Source organism: Micropterus salmoides, unplaced genomic scaffold, assembly GCF_014851395.1.
Source record: "Micropterus salmoides isolate LMB-PRFRI ecotype aquatic unplaced genomic scaffold, ASM1485139v1 Ms_hic_scaffold_4, whole genome shotgun sequence".
Taxonomy (NCBI): domain Eukaryota; kingdom Metazoa; phylum Chordata; class Actinopteri; order Centrarchiformes; family Centrarchidae; genus Micropterus; species Micropterus salmoides.
In genome coordinates, this window is record NW_024043372.1 from 18,757,925 (window position 1) to 18,781,059 (window position 23,135).

At 41.4% G+C, this 23,135-nt stretch overlaps 1 protein-coding gene across 2 annotated transcripts; it reads left to right on the forward strand.

Moving 5' to 3' along the window:
• The first annotated feature begins 6,578 nt into the window (after positions 1-6,578).
• prdm2b (PR domain containing 2, with ZNF domain b) lies at positions 6,579-22,475 on the forward strand. Of its 2 annotated transcripts, XM_038696186.1 has the most exons (8): positions 6,579-6,625; positions 6,765-6,882; positions 9,623-9,726; positions 9,979-10,131; positions 11,103-11,229; positions 15,243-15,347; positions 15,513-20,032; positions 20,721-22,475. In XM_038696186.1, exons 2-8 carry the CDS (start codon positions 6,768-6,770, stop codon positions 20,739-20,741), a joined length of 5,145 nt encoding a protein of 1,714 aa, XP_038552114.1. In that variant the 5' UTR covers positions 6,579-6,625; positions 6,765-6,767; the 3' UTR covers positions 20,742-22,475. The 2 variants fall into 2 exon arrangements, with proteins under 2 accessions (XP_038552114.1, XP_038552115.1); XM_038696187.1 differs by lacking the exons at positions 6,579-6,625; positions 6,765-6,882; positions 9,623-9,726; positions 9,979-10,131; positions 11,103-11,229 and adding an exon at positions 11,280-11,721.
• Positions 22,476-23,135: the final 660 nt, after the last annotated feature.

A 23,135-nucleotide genomic window follows, 5' to 3' on the forward strand; every position in this document is an offset into this window, starting at 1 on the left:
ATGTAATAACATTTGTATCCAGGAATGTGTAAGCAGCATTTTCCTGTTGATTGAGGTGGAGCTAATATTACCTGCTTTGTATACTTTTTGGTAGATTAAAAGTGCCATGTGGAGTTTTCTTGTTTACAACAACTGTTTTGTTAACATTCACGGTCTCACCAAAATACATTGTGTGTATCCTTGAGATTTAACAAATGTTTTCAGTGCACTACATCCTCATAAACCATTTTCAAAGTTGATTAGTTACACTTTATTTGGATTGTCCTCCTACAGGTAGTTTACAGACATTTGTAACATTTCAAGCTATTAGTTCATTTCAACAATTTAGCAGGTTTACAAATGCAGGTTTTCTAGGTTTGGTTTGGTTTACGCATGAATTATCTCATATACTCTATTGATAATCCATAAAATATCTAAAGAAAATTAAACAGTTACAATGTTACAAATACTGTAAAAAACTGTAGACAGACTATCCAAATAAATTGTTACCAGTGGATTTTATGAATATTTTAAATCCTGCATTGTTTACATGCTTGCAGTCATCTTCTTCACTGCCTTTGCTGGCACATTTCTTCTCTTCTTTTTGTGTTACCACCACCAACTGTCAATCAGTGGGAATACCCTGAAACCCGTTGCAGGAATGTGTATCATGTTGCCCATAACCTCGTGCATAAACACCATACAAACAAAATGAGGGACACACTCATAAAAACATTGCCCCTTGGCACTACTAGTGGTCAAAAGCTTCACGGGGTACCTTTAATCCATGTCAATGCATCATATTTTACAGGGTGATCATATGTTTTAATTAATTAATTATACTAATTAATACTTAAGTAAATGTAAAAGTACCTACACATTGCACTTAAGTGCATATTCCACCTCAGAGCTTAAAACTGTGTCATAACCTAACTTAAGCTGTTTATTATTATTATTATTATCAATAGCTACTGGAGACACTGATAACATACTAGTATAAATGGTATAGCAGTGGTTTATGATAAATGTGAGCATGTGATCAACTTTACTGAAGATTACAGTCATGCTCCATGGAATGTAATGTGTATTTAATAGTATGTGTTTTTTTGATTTTAAAACTTATGGATGATGAAAACTTTAATGCACTTGTAACTTTCCTTGTTGAGTTTTGTTATTGCAGATCATTAAAAGAAATGGTCAGTGCAGGTATACAGAATATTTTCTTTCTTTTGGCTGTTCAATCAAACATTGTCCACCCTTTATTCACAAAATGTTCTTTATGTACAATGTGCACATTTCTGTTGGCCTCATGGCTCATACATACAGTACAGTTCACCACATGCATGAAGAAGCACACGTCTTCTACATGTTGTTTAAGAGCCAAATAGGCCTATCACTTTTCCTGCTCTGTCATGCAGCATGAGACGCAGGGCTGTCCTATCAATCACACTTTGGCATGCTGCAGGACTGGACCAGTTATGTGTCCACGGCTCATCCTACACAGAGTTAATATTTTTAGGATGGTGAGGGGGACAGGCTGTTCCAAATGAAAGCTTTACTGCCTTCTGTATTAAAATTGTACAGTAAACATATTCCACTGTAATGGTTGCATGCTTTTAATTGTACTTATTTTCAAGATCATGTATGAAATAAATGCAGATTTATCGGGAAGTAAAGATTGTAACAGAATACTTAATTTTAAGAACAAATGAAGAGCAGGTAATATGGCTTTTATATACTTTAGAGGTACTTTTCCATTTAATTAAGCTTTTAATTATTCAGAAGTTGTCAGTCAGATCAAGATCTCTTGGATAAAAGTGACCTAAGAACAAATTAACGTACATATACAACATCACAACAAGACAAATCATGTTAGTAACACAGAGCAGCCATTACATACAGTAATCAAAACATTTATTTTTATTAACACACAGTATATTTAGGACATTTACTAAATATAACATATGGCTTAATGGCTCTTCATGTGTGTAAGCAAAAAAATAGTCCTAAATTTCTGGACGGCCATCCAGATGTTGTTTTTTGGAATCTAAATATTTCTGCTGTTAATGTTTAAAGGACAGTTTTTTAAGCCTGTTTTAAAACAGCAGTCAGGTGCCCATGTGAATTTTGTGATAAAACACTTTGGAAGAAATCCACTTGATTTGTCTCACTCAGACTGCTGAAGCCTCATATTAGCTTCAGATAACATCTTGAACACATTTTTGCACAAAACTAGGGCTTCACTTACACTGAAAGCACATCAAGAAGGGATCTTCTGATGGCTAGTATGAACCAGGGGAATGACTAGATCAAGCAAAACCTCAATGTTTCAGTGTTCACACGTGCACCTGACTGTAGTTTTAAGACATAATTAAAAAACTGTGAACCTATCTTGTGTGGTTTGTTCAAGAAGGATGTGAGATGAAGAGTTACGGCCCTCATACAAACACAGGAGGACCTATGAAAGCTGTCAGCCTGATGGACATGGGAAAGTCATCAGGGTGGAGCATGGGTGGAGGAATTTGGTATTGCTTGAACAGCAGGGGTGAAAGCTTGTGAAAAGGGGGACAGGAATGAGCATCTGGCTGAGAGATGCTTTGAGCACTGAGGTTACTGACATTGCAGAAGCACATGAGGTACATGACTGGTCCACAATGTGATTTGTCTTCCGTAAAAGCATTGCTGGGATATTTTGGAATGAATAGAAAGGCAATACAACAAACAGGATGTCATTAATATAAGAACCCTGGCTGAGTACTCTCAGGTGTACCAGATGCCAGACTTGTAAGGATAAGAACTTGCTGACCATGTGTCATGATGGGGCATGAAGTCACGCCTTAAGACGGTGTAACACAGATGCTTTCATAATTATTAACAGTAAGAATGGTGTTACATTTTATTTCAGTAAGGTTTATGTAAGAAAGGACAACTAAAATAGATAGACACTTTGTTGCATGATTGCTACTGTACTGAGAGCATTTTAACCTCTGACAGGAAGATGTACAATAAAACACATAGATCACACATCCGCTCACAACTCACCAACGACTTTCTTGTCAGTTGTAGCGCTGCGCTTAGAGTTATACTTTCATGGCATAAATGATGAGTGTGTCAGACCTTTTTCTAACTAGTTCACAAATCTCCAGGCATAGACTTGACTCTGAGGAGGATGCAACCTGTTTATGGTAGCATAGCAACCTCTAGTGGCCACAGACATGTACACGTAAATAATGATAACAGTCAGATGGCCAAGCATGTGCCCTTTGAGAACCAATGTGTCTACTGTTTGTGGGAACAAGTAACAACTGTATCCAAACAGGAACTGTATGCAACTGAAGCTTACTCAGGTTTCAACACCTGTGGGCTGCAGAGAACAAAGGCCACACACACACACACACACACACACACATCTGAGAAGAAGACTTATAATTACAATTATTGTCTAATAAATGTAAATCCTGTTTTGTTTGAACTGTTTTCAAGTTCCATGTAGTTAGAGCAATTTGAATAATTTCTTGTTTTGCTGTGTTATGACAATTGACAATATATACTAGGAGAAGATGTAAATGTACTGTTTGTATCATGGCAGCTACAGTATCCCTTTAACATACGTGGGTCTATGAGGCCTTTGTGGCAATCTGTCCTATGACATTACAAGACTTTCATAAGATTTTTGCAGCTATAGAAAATGTAGACTGGTATATTAAGATATATCTATATTTTGAAAGTGTGATATAACATTTCATACACTGTGATAGAGGATTTTATCCATCCATTGCTGGCCCCTACTAGAGGCCTTGTTCCCATAATGCCTAAAAGAAAAAAAATCCACTTTCATTCATTGCACAGTGTTTTTGCTGACCTTCATGTCCATTTGAAGACTTTGATTCCAAAAGGACATGTACACTCATTTGCAATAGGTACACCTAGATAAAACTAATGCAGTCTAACACAACAGTCCTGCAATAAACCCTGCCTTTGTGAAGGTTATAGTACTCAGTTTTGTTTAAAGCTTTATTGGATGTAGTTTGCTGTTGAATTGTATTGCGTTATAATTTTTCCACCCTATTTATATCAGTAAGGGTCAGTTAAATAACGGAAACAAGTCCCTGTATAACTCAAAACAGTCCAACAGCACCACAAAATACATCCTCCAAAATGACCATGAAGTTGAATCAACATCTCACTAAAACAGCTTTAACAAAAACAAAAAAAAAGTTCAGGACTGTTGTTTTAGATGGCATTTGTTTTTAGGTAAGTGTAATTAATAAACTTGCGACAGAGTGAATATAGTATTTATATCATGCCTACTCAGGTGGAAGTGCATTTTATGTGTTCGGCCACCATAGAAATTATGAGTCACTTCTTAAAACATCAGCCTGTAAAATAGTTATTTTTTCAGAAAACAGGTCATTGTTGTTTTTTGTACTGTCACTAAATTTCAGGGACTGACTTCATAAACTGGTATCTGGATGCCAACTGTTTGATGTGTTTTAATGGCTTATTTTTAGTTTTTAATAAATGTTCTTATGATTTTCTGGAAAGCAGCACAACGGCTGAGTGAAATAAAAATTAATTTAACTAAACTGAAAAAAACCCAACATAGTGTTTTTGCAGCATCTTTCAGACTGTCCGCTCAATTATTTTGAACTCAGATAAATGACTCACATTTAGTTGTCAGCTGGCAGGCGCAATAAGGTGGAATAAGTGTATTTAAGAATGAGGGGAAACAATTCACCAACAAATAAAAACACAGCAGCAACTCGCTGCAAGTAAAGCATTTAAGATATATATATATATATATATATATATATATATATATAAATAAAATAGAGTTGAGGACAGTTTACCACCAAATAAAACTGAAATGTGTTTGCATTTGCCTGCTCATATTGAGTTCTTAACTCTGCACAGATGGCACCAGCCTACAGGCCCATTATGTTCACAGATGAATCTAAGCAAGGTACTTAATTGGCATGGTTTCATGTGAGGCTGCAGTGTGGACAGGACTTGAGAAGACCAGGAAGCCTCGTCGTCTACAAAAACCTCCTTGCTGAACATTATTGTCCCATCGCTGTATGCGTACGGGTCTGACAGGCTGCCTCTCCCAACTACACTACACGATCCGAGATACAGAGGAGGCTTTCGACTCAAGCCTCCATCCGCCATTTTCAGCAGATTCAAAGCAGGTAGAGCACAAAAATCACAAGTCCCCGGTCAAATAAAGCAGGTAAGTGCGCGTACGAGTAGCCTAAATCCAAAAAAACTAGCCTACGGCAGGCAAAATTGGGGGAGAAAACCACCTTACTGCCGCCAGCATCGGGAAGAATAAGGAGAGCAGACGGTTTGCCTACAAGGGTAACAATAAACTGCATCCTTCAGGCGCCGTGCGGTTCATACATCCGTTCATTTTATTTTCTCTCTCAACTTTTTCTTGATGGACAGATGAATACCGCTTTTAAATCCGCTTTACGCACACACCCACACGCACACACCCACCTTGAAATCTCTCCATTTGTTGCTTGAACTTCAGCTAGAAGGGATTTAAAAATGTCTGATCACAACTCCGGCACCAGCGGATTAGCCTGAAGTAAGGGGGGCGGGAATCCAATGAAGGTTAACGAACCGGCCAGGAAAAAGTTCAGCATCTTATCCTTTTTATTTTAACAGGACGTTCAAGGTTTAATGTCTGAGCTGTGTCATTCATCTGCCTCATCTAATCTTTGAGATGATGTAGCAGTCATCATTAAGTCAAGTTAGAAATGTTATGGTGTGTGTGTGTGTATGTGTATATATATGCAAGAAAGCTGAAAGTCCATTGATTGATTAGTTGATCAGGTGAAAATGTATAGAATTTTCTGATCATTAATCGTTTGAGTCACTTTCTAAGCAACGTTCACAATTGCAGCTTCTCAAATGTGAGGATTTGCTGCTTTTCTCTTTTAAGCCATTGGTAAGGGTACATCTTATCCATCGCATACTTTTAAAAAACTTGAATGCATAAATAAAGTCTCTGCATGCTGTAAAACCACACAGATTATCAGTCTTTAATGACAAAGACATTCTAGTCAATTTTACAGAATTGTAGAACACTCCCTGTTTTTTGATAGCCTATTTGACATTTTATTATATGACATAAATATTATTTGCAGTACTAAAAATCAGACCGCATTAATTCGGAGGCTAGACTTTTTTTATTTGTTGTGTTTATGAAAAGAGGCTCTTTTTTTTTCCTTTTTTTTTTTTAAATCATATGCTGTCATATCATCATACTGCAATATGCTGTCTACATGTTGTTAAATTTGCATGTCACAACTTTCATAAAGTCCATGTTCTGCACAGCACGTCATGATCTTGGGTCAGCCTGTGCTGCTATGGAAATAAGTAGTGAATATAATAAATAAATAAATAAATAATAAGTGTTTTTATCTGGTGTCATGTTTCAGTGTGGATAACACCACAACACTCTATCAGACAGTTGCTGTGTTGCCCTCACTGAGATGCAGCTTGTAATGAATTCCCTTCAAGAGCATCCATTCAGGTCAGCTGCTGCTTTTTAACTGGCTTACTTTACTCTGTATTTTCAGTCCTTGCGGTGACTCTCTGTCAAGACTTGGTGCTCACTGTCTTGTGGAAACCTGAACAGGTAAAAGATTTACTTCTTGTAGTCTGTAAAAGTAGGATATTATCTGCTGATGTTTAACATAACAATTATATTTGACCTGTTTACAGGATTTTGATACTTTTTTGATTAAACCCCCCCCCTCATTTTTAATGTATTGTAGATCATGGCTATTCGTGAGGGGACAGTAGAAACTCTGGATGAAATTCCAGCTCATATGTGGAGGGGTTTGCCTGACTGTTTGAGTCTTAGACCTTCTGTTATAAATCAAAGCCGGGTCGGTGAGTACATAGTTTCTGTTCTGTTTAGATAACTACAACTTATACAACATCTTCAAATACAGATAACATGTAGATTTCACTCAGGTACAACTTTAAATCTTCGAATCAGAATCCGCTTTATTGCCAGGTATGTGTACACATACAAGGAATTTGACTCAGGATTGTACATTGCTCACGATGTGCTTACTTGTACAAAAATACAATAACACAATAATAAAATAATAGTAAAATAAAATCAGACACAAACTACAGTATAGACAACACTAACATACACACCATGTACAAAACAATATAGACATATTGACAAATAGTGCAGTGATCAGAGTGCAAAGGATGCAAGAGTGAACTATTATTCTCATTATGTACATGTTGAAGGTGGATATGATATACAAGTACACATACATGTACACATGTACACGGTGTGATGGAGCATAGTGCAAAGGATGCTGGAAAAAATAAATAAGACCTATGACCTTATGACCTGAGGTAGATGTATTGGTATACAGTATATACAATATGACATAGTATGAACAGCACTGAAATAGAGAATGGTGAATAAATAAATAAGTGGAAACCAGTAAACAGGTGACTGATTAGAGACAGAGTTACTGGGTTATTGCACAGGAATTGTTCCTGACACTGTGTGTCAGAAATCAGCTGTTCATCAGAGTGATGGCTTGTGGGAAGAAACTGCTTCTGTGTCTGTTGGTTTTGGCGTACAGTGCTCTGTAGCGCCTACCAGAGGGGAGGAGCTGGAAAAGGTTGTCTCTGGGGTGAGATGGATCTGCAGTGATGTTTCCTGACTCTGTAAATGTATAAGTCCTGAATGGAGGGCAGGTTGGCACCGATGATCTTTTCTGCAGTCCTGACTGTCCGTTGTAGTTTGTCTCAGTCCTTTTTGGTGGCAGATCCACACCAGACAGTGATGGGGGTGCAGAGAACAGACTGGATAATGGCTGTGTAGAACTGGATCAGCAGGTCCTTAGGCAGGTTGAGCTTCCTGAGCTGACACAGGAAGTACGTCCTCTGCTGGTCCTTCTTGATAATGGTGTCAATGTTGGGCTCCCACTTCAGGTCCTGGGATTTAGTGGAACCCAGAAACCTGAAGGATTACACAGCAGACACAGGGCTGTTGAGTGTGGTGATGGGGGGCAGTTTAGGGGGGCTCCTCCTGAAGTCCACAGTCATCTCCACAGTTTTGAGTTTGTTAAGCTCCAGGTGGCTCTGGCCGCACCAGAGAGCCACCTGATCAACCTCCCGTCTGTAGGCCGACTCATCACCGTCCCGGATGAGGCCGATGACCGCTGTGTCGTCAGCGAACTTCAGGAGTTTGACAGATGCGTCTCCTGAGGTGCAGTCGTTGGTGTAGAGGGAGAAGAGCAGTGGGGAGAGCACACACCCCTGGGGGGCACCAGTGCTGATAGTCCGGGTACTGGATGTGATGTTTCCCAGCCTCACCTGCTGACTCCTGTCAGTCAAGAAGTCTGTTATCCAATGACAGGTGGAGGCTGGCACAGTGAGCTGGGTGAGTTTGGTGCTGAGGATGTCCGGGATGATAGTGTTGAACGCCGAGCTGAAGTCCACGAACAGGATCCTTGCATATGTCCCTGGAGAGTCAAGGTGTTGCAGGATGTAATGCAGAACCAAGTTGACAGCATCATCCACTGACCTGTTAGCCCTGTAGGCAAACTGCAGGGGCTCCAGCAGGGGGCTGTAATGTCATTCAGGTGGGCAACACCAGTCTTTCAAAGGACTTCATGACTACAGATGTCAGGGCGACAGGCCTGTAGTCATTTAGTCCAGAGATGGAGGGTTTTTTTGGGACCGGGATGACTGTGGAGCGTTTGAAGCAGGAGGGAACTTCACACACCTCCAGTGATTTGTTGAAGATCTCTGTGAAGATGGGGGGCCAGCTGGTCCGCACAGATTTTCAGGCAGGATGGAGACACACCGTCGGGGCCAGGAGCCTTCCTGATCTTCTGCCTCTGGAAGAGGTGGCTCATGTCCTCTTCACAGATCTTGAGTGCAGGTGAGAGGTCAGAGGGGGAAGGTGGCTGTTTGAAGATGGCGTTGGAGTGGGGGAGCGGTGTGACTCTGGGCTTTTCAAACCTACAGTAGAAACCATTCAGTTGTTGAGTACCAGCAGTGTTGGGGGATGGTCTCTTGTAGTTTGTGAGTTTCCGTAGGCTTCTCCACACTGAGGCAGGGTCGTTGGCTGCAAAGCTGTTATTTAGCTTTTCAGCGTAGCACCTCTTTGCAGCTTTGACCTCTTCAGTCAGCGTGTTCCTGGCCTGGTTGTACAGGACTCTGTCCCCACTTCTGAAGGCCTCCTCCTTGGTCTGACGACGCTGCCTGAGTTTTGCTGTGAACCAGGGTTTTTGAAAGAATGATAATGGTCCACAGTGAGGCTAGGCTTCATTGGAAAATGGAGAATTAAATTAAATTACTTTATTACCACAATGACTCCTGAGAAGGTCTATGAATATATCCACACATGCAAGAAAACAAAATAAATTTATAAACAAGAGCTCTTTTTGCCCCATAATTGAACTCAAACAGAGCAAATACTAAAGAAGAAAATTATTTAAGTAAAGAATATGTCATAAATTAACAAACCCCTTAAACCACACTGGTAAATATAAGGAACATTGGACATTAAGTGATTTCAACATATTTAGTGCTTAAAAATATATAAAATTATCAAATGTAACAAGATGTTTTTCCTCATTCTTATTTTCAGGTGTCTGGGCCACCCGGGTCATTCCAAAAGGCAAGAGGTTCGGCCCATTTGTTGGAGAGAAGAAAAAAAGGTCCCAGGTGACGAGTAATGTTTACATGTGGGAGGTATGTTACAGACTGCTCAGTTGGCTTCTTTCCCTAAAATACCCACTTCCACCTATTGTGGGAGTCACTGCATAGCTAAAGCGAGCCCAACTACATTATGCATCAAGTGTAGCACCTACAGTTTAAATGAATTTATGTCCCTTTAAAGCTGTTTGATAGAACACATTAAGTGTTCATATTTAAAAAAAAAAAAAAAAAAAAAAAAAAAAGAATATATAAATTTGTTTTATAACATCCTCCTTATACCTGTAGGTTTATTTCCCAGCGCGGGGCTGGATGTGTGTTGATGCCACAGACCCCATGAAGGGGAACTGGCTGCGATATGTGAACTGGGCACGCTCCAGTGAAGAGCAGAATCTTTTCCCCCTGGAGATCAACAGGGCCATTTACTACAAAGTTTTACGGGTAGGTCAGACACACAGTCATACAGCCTTTAGGTCCTACAACCAAGGGCAAGTGGACTGAAATATAGTGAATACGTGGAAGAATGAAAAGTCTTTTTGGTTTGGATTGTTTTGGGATTAAAGCACTAAGGAATGATGTTATGATGCAAGAAATACAAATAGATTAGCATATATAAACTCTTCAGTCTTTCATTAAAATGCATATGGTGTGTCATCAAATGTGTTTAAAATATTAATCCCCTCATGTCTCAATATAATCTAGTCCAGTTTAACACCATTGCAAACTACAACTTCAGTAATAAACATATGTGTGTGTGTGTGTGTATGACACCCTATATGACAGTGTTAATCAAAACTGAAAATTATCTTTTTGTAAAGGTAGAATTTATGGCTGAGCTGTTAGACTGCATATGTGAACCTACTGAAGTGGCCAGGGAGTGTATGTTAATGATGCATTCAATGCATAACTCATAACACACTTCTCTCTCTCTCATACATATTTCTTTAGCTACTTTTTAAGTATTGGTGATTCTGGTTCTGATATTACTTGGAATCTAAACCAAATTGTGTGCTGTGGACCACGCCTAAGTTTGAATGAACCTTTACTCATAACAATGTGTTTTATATAGTTATATTTGTACTTTTAACTTTAGTAAAGGGTCAGAATGCTTATTTCACCACTGGTTAGAGCCGTGCAAAATACATCATGCATTTGTTGGAAATGACTTACTGCGGTGTGTCATGCAAATCTAAAAGGTGGCAGAATGGAGTTAAACAGTAACTACATCCCTGTTACAATAAATGTGCCATCCAAACATGGGCACCGTTTGTGAATATAGCAGAGAAGTGAAAACACTGTCAATCACAAAACGCCCACTACACAGATAAGATGCACTGTGGCCCAAATATCCCTCTTGCCTCTCAACAAGCCGGGCTGTGATTGGTGACCGACCTCATCTCTCATTGTTGCAGCCTATCGGGCCGGGAGAGGAGCTGCTGGTGTGGTACACTGTGGAAGACAACCCTGAGATAACAGCTGCACTGGAGGAAGAAAGAGCCAGCAGTCTGAGCAGGAAAAATTCACCCAGGGCGAAGCGAGGTGAGGCTCGACTTACAACACAAGATGGCATTTTGATCTCCGATGTGTGTGCTGCACACATGCCACGCTAGATTGGCCACGAGTCGATGTCTTTGCAGCTCAGTCGAAGTTGTAACTGGGCGAGCTAGCTAGCTTAGTTAGCTACAAATGAAGGAAGGCTAGTGGTGGCTAACGTTAACGGTTGCGATGTGTGGGGCTTTCCTCTACTTCCATATCAGACCTAAAACTCGTCGCTGCCAGCAAATTCGGCTCTAAATTACGACCCATCAGCCAGCTCGGTGCCGTAAAATACCCTGTTTGGTTGTTAAACGAGCATCTGGGCAACTTTTTAGCAGCTTTTCCTCCTCTTCTGGGTCCTGGCGTTGTCGAGGATGTGACCTTCCTTGAGTTCATGAAAGCCATCCATCGGCGAGCCTCTATACTTGATGATGGCCTAGCAGGTTGGCTAACTAGCCAGCTTCCTGATCCAACTACAGGCTAAGTGGAGCGCAGGTACTGGGTAACAACATAAAATACAGCTGTTATATGTTGTGGAGAGTGTTTAAAATGAGCCTTCACGTCTTCTTGGGTCCAGAATAACCATTTCATCGAGTTGTCAGACTTGGTGTTGCACGCTAGCATTAGGCTAAACGGCTAGGTCTGAACACACGGACGTCTCGGTGTTACAGAACAGATGGCAGACTGCCTGGAGTAAATTCATATTAACAACTGATCATATCGACATGTTTGAAAGACATTTAACACTGTGGCATTCATCAAAATAGGCCGGTCTAGTGTTGTATCGGTAGCTTGGTTTGACAGCGTTGACATTTCGTGACTTCCGACATCAAAACTAAATTAGAAACCAAAATTAAAACAATAAAATGTCTTTTAAATGAATAATGACTCATGGAAAAACTTCATGGATGTATCATCAGCTTATGGTAAGAAACAATCAACTAGAAAGCCATGTGTAACAATTACATGTGAACTTTGGACATAGTGTTTCCATGTTTTGGATCATGTGGGTTATTCTATGCGGGACCACGAAGAAGAGAGGGAATTGATAAGAATATATTTATTATGTATCTGCTATCTGATCTGTTATGGTCTGTTTTTAACACTACTAGTTTCATCTATCTATATAGAAATCTTTGACATGGGGGGTGAGGGACATGGTGTAGTGTGATCTAATGTATGGTAAAGAAATCCTGCACAAATATTATAGTGTCATACCACAAGAATACCGTAGCCCTGCGTGGGTTGCACGCCCTTTAGATGCTTTCATTAATATATAGGCAACATGCGGAAAGTCAAATCCATCCCTATAACTCCTGACATGTCTGTGAAATAAGATAAGAAATATAAGGGCTGTGAGCATGTCCTACCTCTTAATCTCTGAACCGTTGCTGTCCAATCATATAGGCTTGTTGTTAAATGGGTATTGTCGTTTTTTTTTTTTATGAGAAGAGCCTGTTTAATTTTATGTACTGGAAATGGCCTCTAGCACATCATCTCTCTATATTGCTTTGTTTGTGTGTGTGTGTGTGTGTGTGTGTGTGTGTGTGTGTGTGTACCCCCACCCTCTCTCTCACACTCAGTCCAACCGGTAGAGGCAGTTGGCCCTGAGTCTAGGTTGTGCTCAAGGTTTCTGCCTGTTTGCCATTGTTGCGTAGTGCTTGCTCATGGTGGGAATCATTGACTCTGTAATTAATATTACAAGGCGTACGGTCTAGAACTGCCCTAAATGAAAAGTGCAATGAGATAACTTATGTTATGAATTGGCGCTATATAAATTGAAATGAATTGGTGCCTTTTGGCTGCCCTGTGCTTCAAAGACAGCCTTGATAAAGTTAGCCTATCTATTCTGCGCACCGTGCATGTTGCCTAACTGATGTATGCTAGAGTCAGTGTGCTTGCGTAGTGACTGCTGGATTAAAAAAACAAGTGACAGAAAAGGCTGGTGTTCTTAAATTACAAACATGTTTGTGTTAGTGGTGTTTCTGCTGCAGATTTAGCAGAATGCCTCTGACCATGTTGGTCAGATGATTGACCTGCAGCATGTGTTTCTCTGGTATGAATTAGCCTTTGTAGGCCAGGTCAGGTGACCTTGTTGACACACTCCAATGATGAGGAGGTGCCAGGGAAGCCTCTTGAGTCAGACGAGCCTTGGAAATTCAAAATAGATGTTAAGCATTTGTCAGTTGTCTTCTTTTAAATGACATTGCATTCAAGCCCCTCATTTTGAATGCAATGTGAGGCTGCTTTAGGATGATTATTTTTATTTTATTTAAGAAGGGACAATGCACATTAATATGATCACTTGGGTCCATCATGTAAATGTGACACATCTAGCCATACTGGTAGATTTTCATCTGTAGTCCTTGGCAGGTGACATGTAGAAAGAACATTACATGAAAACCTACAAGAGCACAGACAAATAGTTAAACAATGACATACCACTGCCCCGGATTATGACAGCATGTTTGATTGTCCAGTAACCACTGTTTTATAGATTTAGAGGAGGAGTTGAGAGATGTGACGTTCCTTAGTGTGTGGGTATAGTATGGCTGGGGCAATTCATGGATGTAAGCGATTACAACGATATGTCGATTCGCATTACATGCGTGGAATCATCGCAGTATCTGGTTTAAGCAGGGATTCTCCCCGACAAGCTGCAGATATAAGACCGCGCCTTCGCCCGGCTAAAGTTTGGGAGTATTTTAGACAGACCCTCAACAATGTGGTGCTCCGTGAGCTCTGTGAATTGGAAATGGCTTCATTGCAGCACAACTGCTGTCCACGAATACATGAAGCAGCAAAACACCTGCAGCAAAAGTATCCCGGAGCACTTTGTTTCGTGTTTATTTTCTGTCTCCACACAAGCACGGCACATTATCAGCACGAGGACACGTAGTCCGTTAAAATTGCTTTTTCTAAAAATTTCTTCATCGCCTTTAGGTTGAAAGTAATTTCTGCCCCGCTGCTGTCATGGTAACGTTCCACCGTTTTTCTGCTTATTTAACGGCTACGTATGAGCGAGAAAACTGCTAAAAGTTTACATTACAGATGATGTGTGACTGTCTGTATAGTCTGTAAGTGTTTCAGTTGTTTTCTTTGCCCCACACTGATGCAGAAGTACATTTGCCTGTGATTAGTGTATAGGGCTGCAAATAACGATTATTTTCATTATCGACTAATCTGCCAATTATTGTCATGAGTAATTGATTAGTATATAAAATATCAAGAAATTGTGAAAAAGTCATCACAATTTTCCAGAGCACAAAGTGACGTCTTCAAATTGCTTTTTTTGTTCAACCAGCAGTCCAAATCATTTACTATCATAAATGAAAGATGAAACCAGCAAATTTTTCACATTTTTGCCTTAAAAATTGACGGAAACGATAAATCAATTATCAAAATAGTTGTCAATTAATATTCTTCCTATTGACTAATTGTTGCAGCTCTATATCGTACTACATATTACTCAATATTGAAATAAATCCACGCCAGAAACATTTAACATTTTAAGTAAAGTAGCCTAATTAATGTCTGTTATTATTATCATAACACAGCAGTGACGTGGAAAGTTAGATTAATCGCATTATGTGGGCTGCTAACCCAGGTGATTTGGCGTGGTAATTTGAGCACATGATGTGAAAAAGTAAAATAGATTTTAAAGTATTGTTGACATAAGTTTCAGGGTTCTGTTTATTTCAAATAAGAGAGTCATACATATGCATTGATTTCTTTTTTAGCTCACATGGTAAAACACCTCCAGAAGTCCATTAAGTTGCTAGGAAAATAGTGCATATGAACATTCTTCTTGTTCTTAACATGTTAACATAATTGGTCAAATAGAATTCTTTTTGTTTATAGAGTTTATCCCATGAAACAATTTGGGGGGGGAGGACCTTGCACAGACAAATGTTGGGATGTGCTAATATCAATTTTCTACTCTCTTTTTTTTAATTTTTAAACCTGTGTTTTCTTTTGACCTTTTTTTAAAGTGATGTGTGGGTTTGTACTTGCAGCCAGAAGAAAGCTACTGGAGAGAGCCAGACAGTCTGGTTTGGGTGGATTCAAGAAAACGAGTTTAACCAAACCTACTCTCAAGGAGATGTGGGATGGGAAAGACGGTAAGTTGTCTTATTGTTATAGAAAAGCAGTATATTTCCATTTTTTTTTCACCCACTTTTTCATTGAACATGGCTTTGGCAATTATTTCATTGTGTGAACTATTTACTGAAATTCAGGAAGTGGTTTGACAGAAGACCTTAACACTCTTGAAAAATTGTTTACAGGCCTGAAGGAGGAGGATGAGAGGCCATCAATCGTAGGGCCCTCGCAGGAACTCCAGGAAACCCATCCCAGGGCAAGCCATGACCTTAGACATGTGGAGGACATGTCAGCAGGGATGACGGACAGGGGAAATGTGGAGGAGGAGGAAGAAGAAGAAGAAGACGAGGAGGAGGATGCTGATGATTTGGATGAACCAGCTCAAATTAGGATGCAAGCTGCTCTGCATTCACCTGCGGTTGAGTCTATGCAAAACAAGCAGAATGCCCCATTGCTGAACTGTGGTGAAGGAAACCATAAGGATTCGCAGGCAAAGTTGGAGTCTTCCTCGCATGCAGGGCAAGAACCAGAGGGGGATCCTGATCTTGACCTTGACCCAGATGGTGACCTTGAGGGCGATCCCCATGGAGATTCCTATCCCTGTCAGTACTGTGAGCGCCACTTCTCCACCAGGCAGGGTCTGGAACGCCACAATCACATTCATGCCATCTCTAACCAGCAGACACAACTGTTCAAGTGCCGGTACTGCAGTAAATCCTTCGGTTCACAGGTGGGGCGGCGGCGGCATGAGAGAAGGCATGAGAGTGGGCCAAAGAAAAGGCCTGGCTCTCTGGCTGGGACTGCCAGTCTACTCAGTCCTGTGGTCCAGACCGACGGTTCAAGTCCTGACTACACCAGCCCAACTAGTCACTATATAGCCATAGGGTCCCAGTTTACTGGAGGACTGCACAACTCTGACCTGCAGAGAAAGGAGTTGGGACCTCATGGTGACCGTCCATTTATATTGGATGAAAATGGGGAGTCTAAAGAACTCCATCCCTGCAAGTACTGTAATAAAGCATTTGGCACACACACCAACATGCGCCGACACCAACGCAGAATACACGAACGGCACTTGTTACCAAAGGGAGTTCGCAGGAAAGGCATGCTGCTGCAAGAGGCGTCAGCGCAGCAACAGCCCAATGAATCCCCCAGCACCAGCCCTCCGCCCGTTTACGTGCCCAGTGCGGACACAGAAGATGAGGCAGACAGGGACGATTACGCAGTTGACATATCAAAAAACATCTCTGAGAATTTGAGCTTCTACATTGACGGCAAGATTGTGTCCACCAGTTCGGTGAGCACTTGTGAGGTGATAGAGGTGGACTCCAGATCTGCAGCTCTGTTTGGTCTGGACACTGTAATCATCAGCCCAAATCAGATCAGTCAGGCGCTGAAGGCAGAGGGTAGGGCAAGTACCGCAAAGCAAGTCTCCAACATCGGTCAGCCAGCCGCAAAAAGAAGAACATCTACACCCCCACTTGTTCCCGGCCTTAAAGTGGAGACAGAAACCTCATCTTTCACAGCCTCTTCATCGTCTTCATCATCCTCTACATCTTCCTCCTCTAACTTGTTATTAGGAGGACTGTTGCAACAAGCTGCAGATTCATCAGCGTTTCAAAGAGAGAAAACCGTTTACCTCTCACCTAAGCTCAAACAGCTCCTTCAGACTCAAGACATTCAGAAATCAACCATCGCCCTGATCACAGAGAGCCACAGGCTGGCCTCCCCGCTGTCTGTCACGCCGCTGCCGGGGGCTTCAGGCAGGTTTAAACGAAGAACAGCCTCTCCGCCGTCATCACCACAGCTCAGCCCTGCATGTAAAACGGAGAGCTGTAAAGCTGAGGTGGTGAGCTCATACACCCTTAAAGTGCCAAAGCTGGAAAGCCGCAGCGTGTCACCTCCTGGGAGCCTACTGGACAAGGAAGATGGAGACGGCCTTCCTGGAAATGTGCATGGCCAGACTTCTTCTAGTAGTGGTGGAAATTCCTGTAATCAGCAGCCCTTGGATCTGTCAAACTCCCTCTGTAGGAGCAATGACAGCGTGAGCAAGGTGCTTGGGGATTCAGCACTGGATTTAAGCCTCCATCGGAAGAGCAATGTTGATCCTGAGTCAAAGGGAAGTCCAGCACCACAGCCACTGATAAAAAAGAGAAAGCCTAACACTAGCATGCTTGAAAAGGTGCTGATGAATGAGTACGTAGCTCCAACTTTGTCAGGTGAGGAAGGCCCCTCGGCCTTAGCGACCCTAAATTGTTTTCAATCTCGCTCTCCAAACGTTGCGTCAGAGTCTGCTCACCCCTCTCCACCCCCTTTGACTCCTGTCACCATGAACCCATCTTCGCCCAGTTCCTCAAGCGTGACATCCCCAACACCGCCTCCCCCTGTACTACCTACCATACCCTCTCCGCCGACAATGCCTAGCTCTCCTATTTCTCAGCCTTCAGACTGCTCTGCACTGAGACCTCTTCCTGTCCTCTCGCCAAAAATGTCTCCAAGGTCAGTTGAACCCAAGCCCCTGTCGGACTCGGAGGAGGTTTTGTCAGCAGAACAAAACAAAGAAGAGGAAGAGAACCACATCCCTGAGCCACTGGACTCCCCGAAGACTCCACATAAAGATCCCCTTAATTTTTCAGCAACATCAGGCCCTCCGGAGCCGACATCACTAGATCTGCCCACTACAGACGATGTTTCTCAGACTACAACTTGCAGCAGTCTGCTAAACAGCAAAATTAACCAAAATCTCAACCCAGTAACAGAGAAATCTCTTGCTGCTCTCTCATCCCAGCCAGAAACGTCGTCTCCTCCTCCTTCATCACATGATCCATCCCCATCACTAGTTTCACAATCCCTCCCTCTGATTAAGATAAAAGAAGAGCCTCAGTACTGCGTAGATGAACTATCAGTTATGAATCATGCACCTCAGGATGCTGATGACTCTTCACCTCAACCTGCTACTCCTGTTAAGCTGTCTAATAAAACCTCTGAGGGGGAGGAAGTCGACTCGACATACTGCAAGACGTTTGTGTGTAATGTCTGTGAGGAGCCGTTCAACTCAATCAAAGAGCTCAGTGGACACATCGCAGAGCATGCTGTGGATTGGCCCTTCAAGTGTGAATTCTGTGTGCAGCTGTTCGGTGACGCTCCGGCCCTGCTGGCTCACCGGACAGCGCTACATGGAGTGGGCAGGATCTTTGTGTGCTCGGTTTGTTCCAAGGAGTTTGCATTTCTCTGTAACCTCCAGCAGCACCAAAAAGACCTGCATCCAAACGAGACATGTTCACATACCGCCGTAGAGAGTGGCAAACTTAGGCCACAAAACTACACTGATCCGTCTAGAGCCAAAGAGGAAAGCAGTCCCTTAACACCAGCACCAGAGACTACTGATGAAGCATCTCTACAAAATGACTCTGATTTAGCAAAAGAAGATCCTGACATTAATGGTAATCATGCAGAGGACTGCGCCGAGGACCCTAATGAGGAGCTGTACACTACAATAAAGATCATGGCCTCGGAAGGAGGGAAGGCTAAAGGCCCAGATGTCCGTCTTGGCATTAATCAACACTACCCCAGTTTTAAACCACCCCCTTTTCCTTATCATAGCCGTTCCCATGCCGGCTCTGTGGCTTCAGCTACTAACTTTACCACCCACAACATACCGCAAACGTTCAGCACTGCCATTCGCTGCACCAAGTGTGGCAACAGCTTTGACAACATGCCCGAACTGCACAAGCACATTTTGGTGTGTGCCAATGCTAGTGATAAGAAGCGTTACACTCCCAAGAAAAACCCCATCCCCCTCAAGCAAATAGTGAAGAGTCCGAATGGAGTCGTGTCGCCCTCAGCTGCCATCGCAGGCCAGAGTGCTTTCCGTAGAATGGGTCAGCCAAAGAGACTTAACTTTAATCAAGATACTGGTAAAATGAAAATGAGTGCCCTCAGTAAGAAGAAAAACCAGCTTGTCCAGAAGGCAATTTCACAGAAAAATAAAGCTGCCACTATTGCGAAGAAGGCTACCGTTAAAGTTGAAGAAGAGCAGGCCTCTAACGTCTGCCCCCACTGCAGTCGGGAGTTTACTTATCCTGCAAGTCTCAGTAAACATATGGCAGTCAGCTGTCCCATGAAGCCTATTGTTAAAAAGGGCAAAAAAGGTCAGGCTGAGGTGAAAAAAGAGGCGGTGTCAGTGGTAGATAAAAACATGAATCTTAGGAAGAAAGCTTCAGACTACGAAATACAGCAGACGGAGCCAGAGCCTAAACCCCTGGGAAAGACTAGGACTCGTAGCTCTGGCGTAGCAGACCTTGAACCCTCCCATGCAAGCAAAGGAAAAACTGCTGCTGTGGTGGGCCGGCTAAAGAGGCCTGCCTCATTCCCAGCACAAGTCCCTGCTAGCAAAAAAACTAAGAAGGGCCAATTTCAGTCTCTACCTCCGACCCCATCAGCCTCGGACACAACCAGTGACTCTGCAATACAACGGCCAGCCATGAGAATGCAGCGTGTGGGCAAAGAGGCAGCACCCAAGAGATTAGCAGAGGCCAAATCACCACCACTACCACAACAGCTGAAGAAGGAGGAGCGGTTCTCCCTTCGAACAAGGGACAGAGTAGGTGGTCCAGTCACCAGGAGCTTACAAATGGCCAACACAGCTCCTTCTGCTGAGGTGAAAACTGAGGAACCACTAATTCAAGAGCCAAAAGAGACTCAGGTGAGGCCTGTGTTTCTTGGTTGGGCCTAGACAGATAAATTTGCCATGCCAATATTAACATTGCAGCTACATCGACGTCACTGTATGTGCCAGCTGATGTCTCTTATTACATAGTTTGTCCACCAAGAGAGTGCAGACAACTTTATTTTATTACTGAAAGATGTCAAGCTCAGTTTCTTTGTCACAATTGTTTAATAACAATCAGGAACCTTTCTTGAAGTTGTCTTATAAAAGGTCTGTTGGACAACTGAACTTTGAGTAACCTAAGTAGTCATGCGCCCTGTTTTCTTTTTCTGTGATTTTACTTGCAGATCAAACAGCTGTAGGCCTGCAACTATGCTAACTATTTTTTGTTTTTTCTGACAATGGTTTTGTCAATTGTTAGGTCTGTAAAAGATAAGAAAATAATGACCAATGCCAATCATAGAGTCCAGGGTGACCTCATTAAAAGCTTGAAGAAGATATTTAGTTAACAATAATGTTAAGACAATGAAAATCAGAAACCTGGAAACTTGAACTATATATGTGAGCCACATGGGTGGGACATTTTTGTTTAAAAAAAAAAAAAGATTTCTGTTTTATTTTTTATTTATTTATTTATTGTTTATTACAATTGTTGCAGATTAGGTTTCTGTCAATCAACTAATTGTTGCAGCTCTTGTGCTCACATTTGTCCTCTGTGTTACAGGAGGAGGTGCTGATGAAGTGAGCTATGTGGACATTGTTGAGCTCTTCCTGGGAACACGGTGCTCTCACCTCTCAGGCAACGCTCTGGACTAATCAAGGCACTGACGGCACTGAGGTTGACCGTTTTTTTTGTGGTGGGCTTATTCACTGTAAACAAGTGAAGTCTGCTTATCTCAACTGCCTTTGCTGGATTTAAGGAGGGAACTCTCTTTATCCTACATCTGTCTTTATGAACTGAGCCTCGATTTTATCCAGCCTTGCAAAAACAAAATCTGGGGAAAGAAACAACAACCTGTAAATGACACACACACACACACACACACACACACACACACACACACACACACACACCGTGTCATTACTTGACCCAAAACAGTATAAAACATTAGGGCTCCGTTATGTTGGGAAGCTGATATATTGCAAATGGCAATCATGTATCAGTTAGGGTTTGGGAAACTTGTTTATCCTTTCGTTCTGTATTTTCCCCATTTGGTTGTTTAGATTTTTGGATGTTTCAAGAGTCTCTTAATGCATGTGCTAAATAGAATATAAACTAGATTAAGCCAATTTCCATGTCTCTCCCAACGGGCACCTACTTCAGTTTATACATTATTTGCAGAGTATGTATGGTTTGATTTAAATTTCTGTAGTCATTATATTGTAGAATATATCCTTTTGGAATATTTTTGTTTCGGAAACAAAAATGAAAATGGCAGTGGTTTACTGCAACAATTGGTCCTCAGGAACACTATATGTGTGTGGTAAGTATGTGTATGGTTATGGTTGGATGTGCAGCCTGACAGCTATTTTAATTTTTTTTGGTGTAAATCTCAAGTATGTTCATGTTTTGTTTTTTTTTGTTTTTTTTCTTGCTTCCTCAGACTCTTGTTTATCTGAAGTTAGCAGGTAATTCCAGTTGTAAAATGATGGGAAGTATGCTATTTTGTAGTCTCCTTTTAAAATAATGTCCGTCTGGGAAATAATTTTTAGTATCACTCATTCAGCCCGATATTCTTACAGCACTTTAAAAGAAAGTGTCAACATTTGTAGCTGGATCAGTAAGAGTGGCTTAATTAAACGGTGAATAATTGAATGTATTCATGTCTGTTGCACTTTGCAGACACTGGTAAATTGATCCAAATCAGTCATCTAATCTCATATTACTTTTTCATCCTTTCTGCCAAGAAATCTCTAAATTGGTTGTCTCCGTTTGAGGAATTTGACACACTCGACACATGAACTAACTTTTAAATGCCAAAATGCATAATAACTCAAATCCTGAAATACGTTGAATGCAGCAGTGTTTTGTATATTTTTGTCCGTTTTAAGTGGACGTGGGAGAGGTTGTTTCATGTGTCGTTTTTCTTTCAAGCCATGCCACAGTACCTGAAAGATTCTTCTAAAGGCAAAGTCATATTTGTTCCTGTGAGTTGATCTATTTGGTAAGACTACCAAATTATTTTTAGTTTAACCTGCCCTGTGCTCACCCCACTTTCTCACTCTTGACCATATCCAGTTGTACCACAGAGATAGCAGACACACAGGCAGTGCTTCAACGCTTGTAGCAAGCTATGGGAAAAGTAAATTTAAAGATATGATTTGAAGCTTAATTTATATTTCCATGAGAAATCTTCATGTTTTTGCCTTTCAGCATTAAGATTATGTATTTAAAGGATGAACAAAGACGAAAATCCCGAATGACCTCAAGTAAAACATTGCTGTAATTGACATAATAAAAAAAACGTTTTTCAATTGGTGTAAAGCTTTTATTTTTGTTTGAGGGTTCCCACTTAGACCCAACTCTCTGAGACGTGGGTATGAACAGAAAGGTGAGAAATTGAGTGGGTGGAAATGGTCTTCTAACATCAGGGTTCCTATGCAGTATAGAAAAGGATGGAATTTTGAAATGGGGACGTGAAGGAACCCTGTAACTTCGATCAGGTCAAAGACTATTTACACCCGCTACATATCTGTCTGTTATACAAAATGAGTTTTCCAAGTTCATATTATTATGTGTGATGTATTTCTGCATTATTATAGTTTACTGGTTATGTAAACATCTAGAATTACTTGGTGGATGTAGAGAGCGAAAGAACACTTGATTAACTGCACTCATAAGTGAGTCTGACTATGAGGCTATTTTATTCACTGAGACCCTCCTTTTTTTTTTTTTTTTTTTTAATTAATGTCCCTGCTATTGCAGCTGTAATAAAGTTTTCCACATTACATTTGCTGATTGCCTTCTCCACTTACAATCTGTCAGGGACCTGCCCGATTATGGAAAAAGGTATTTTATTTTCCACTATTTGAATTTGATTTTGAGTTGCTGGCTTTAATCCACAGGTCAGCGAGCTGCAACTGGGGAGCCGTGGTCATCGTCAGCTACCTAGTTGCTGCGAGATCTCCATCTATTTTG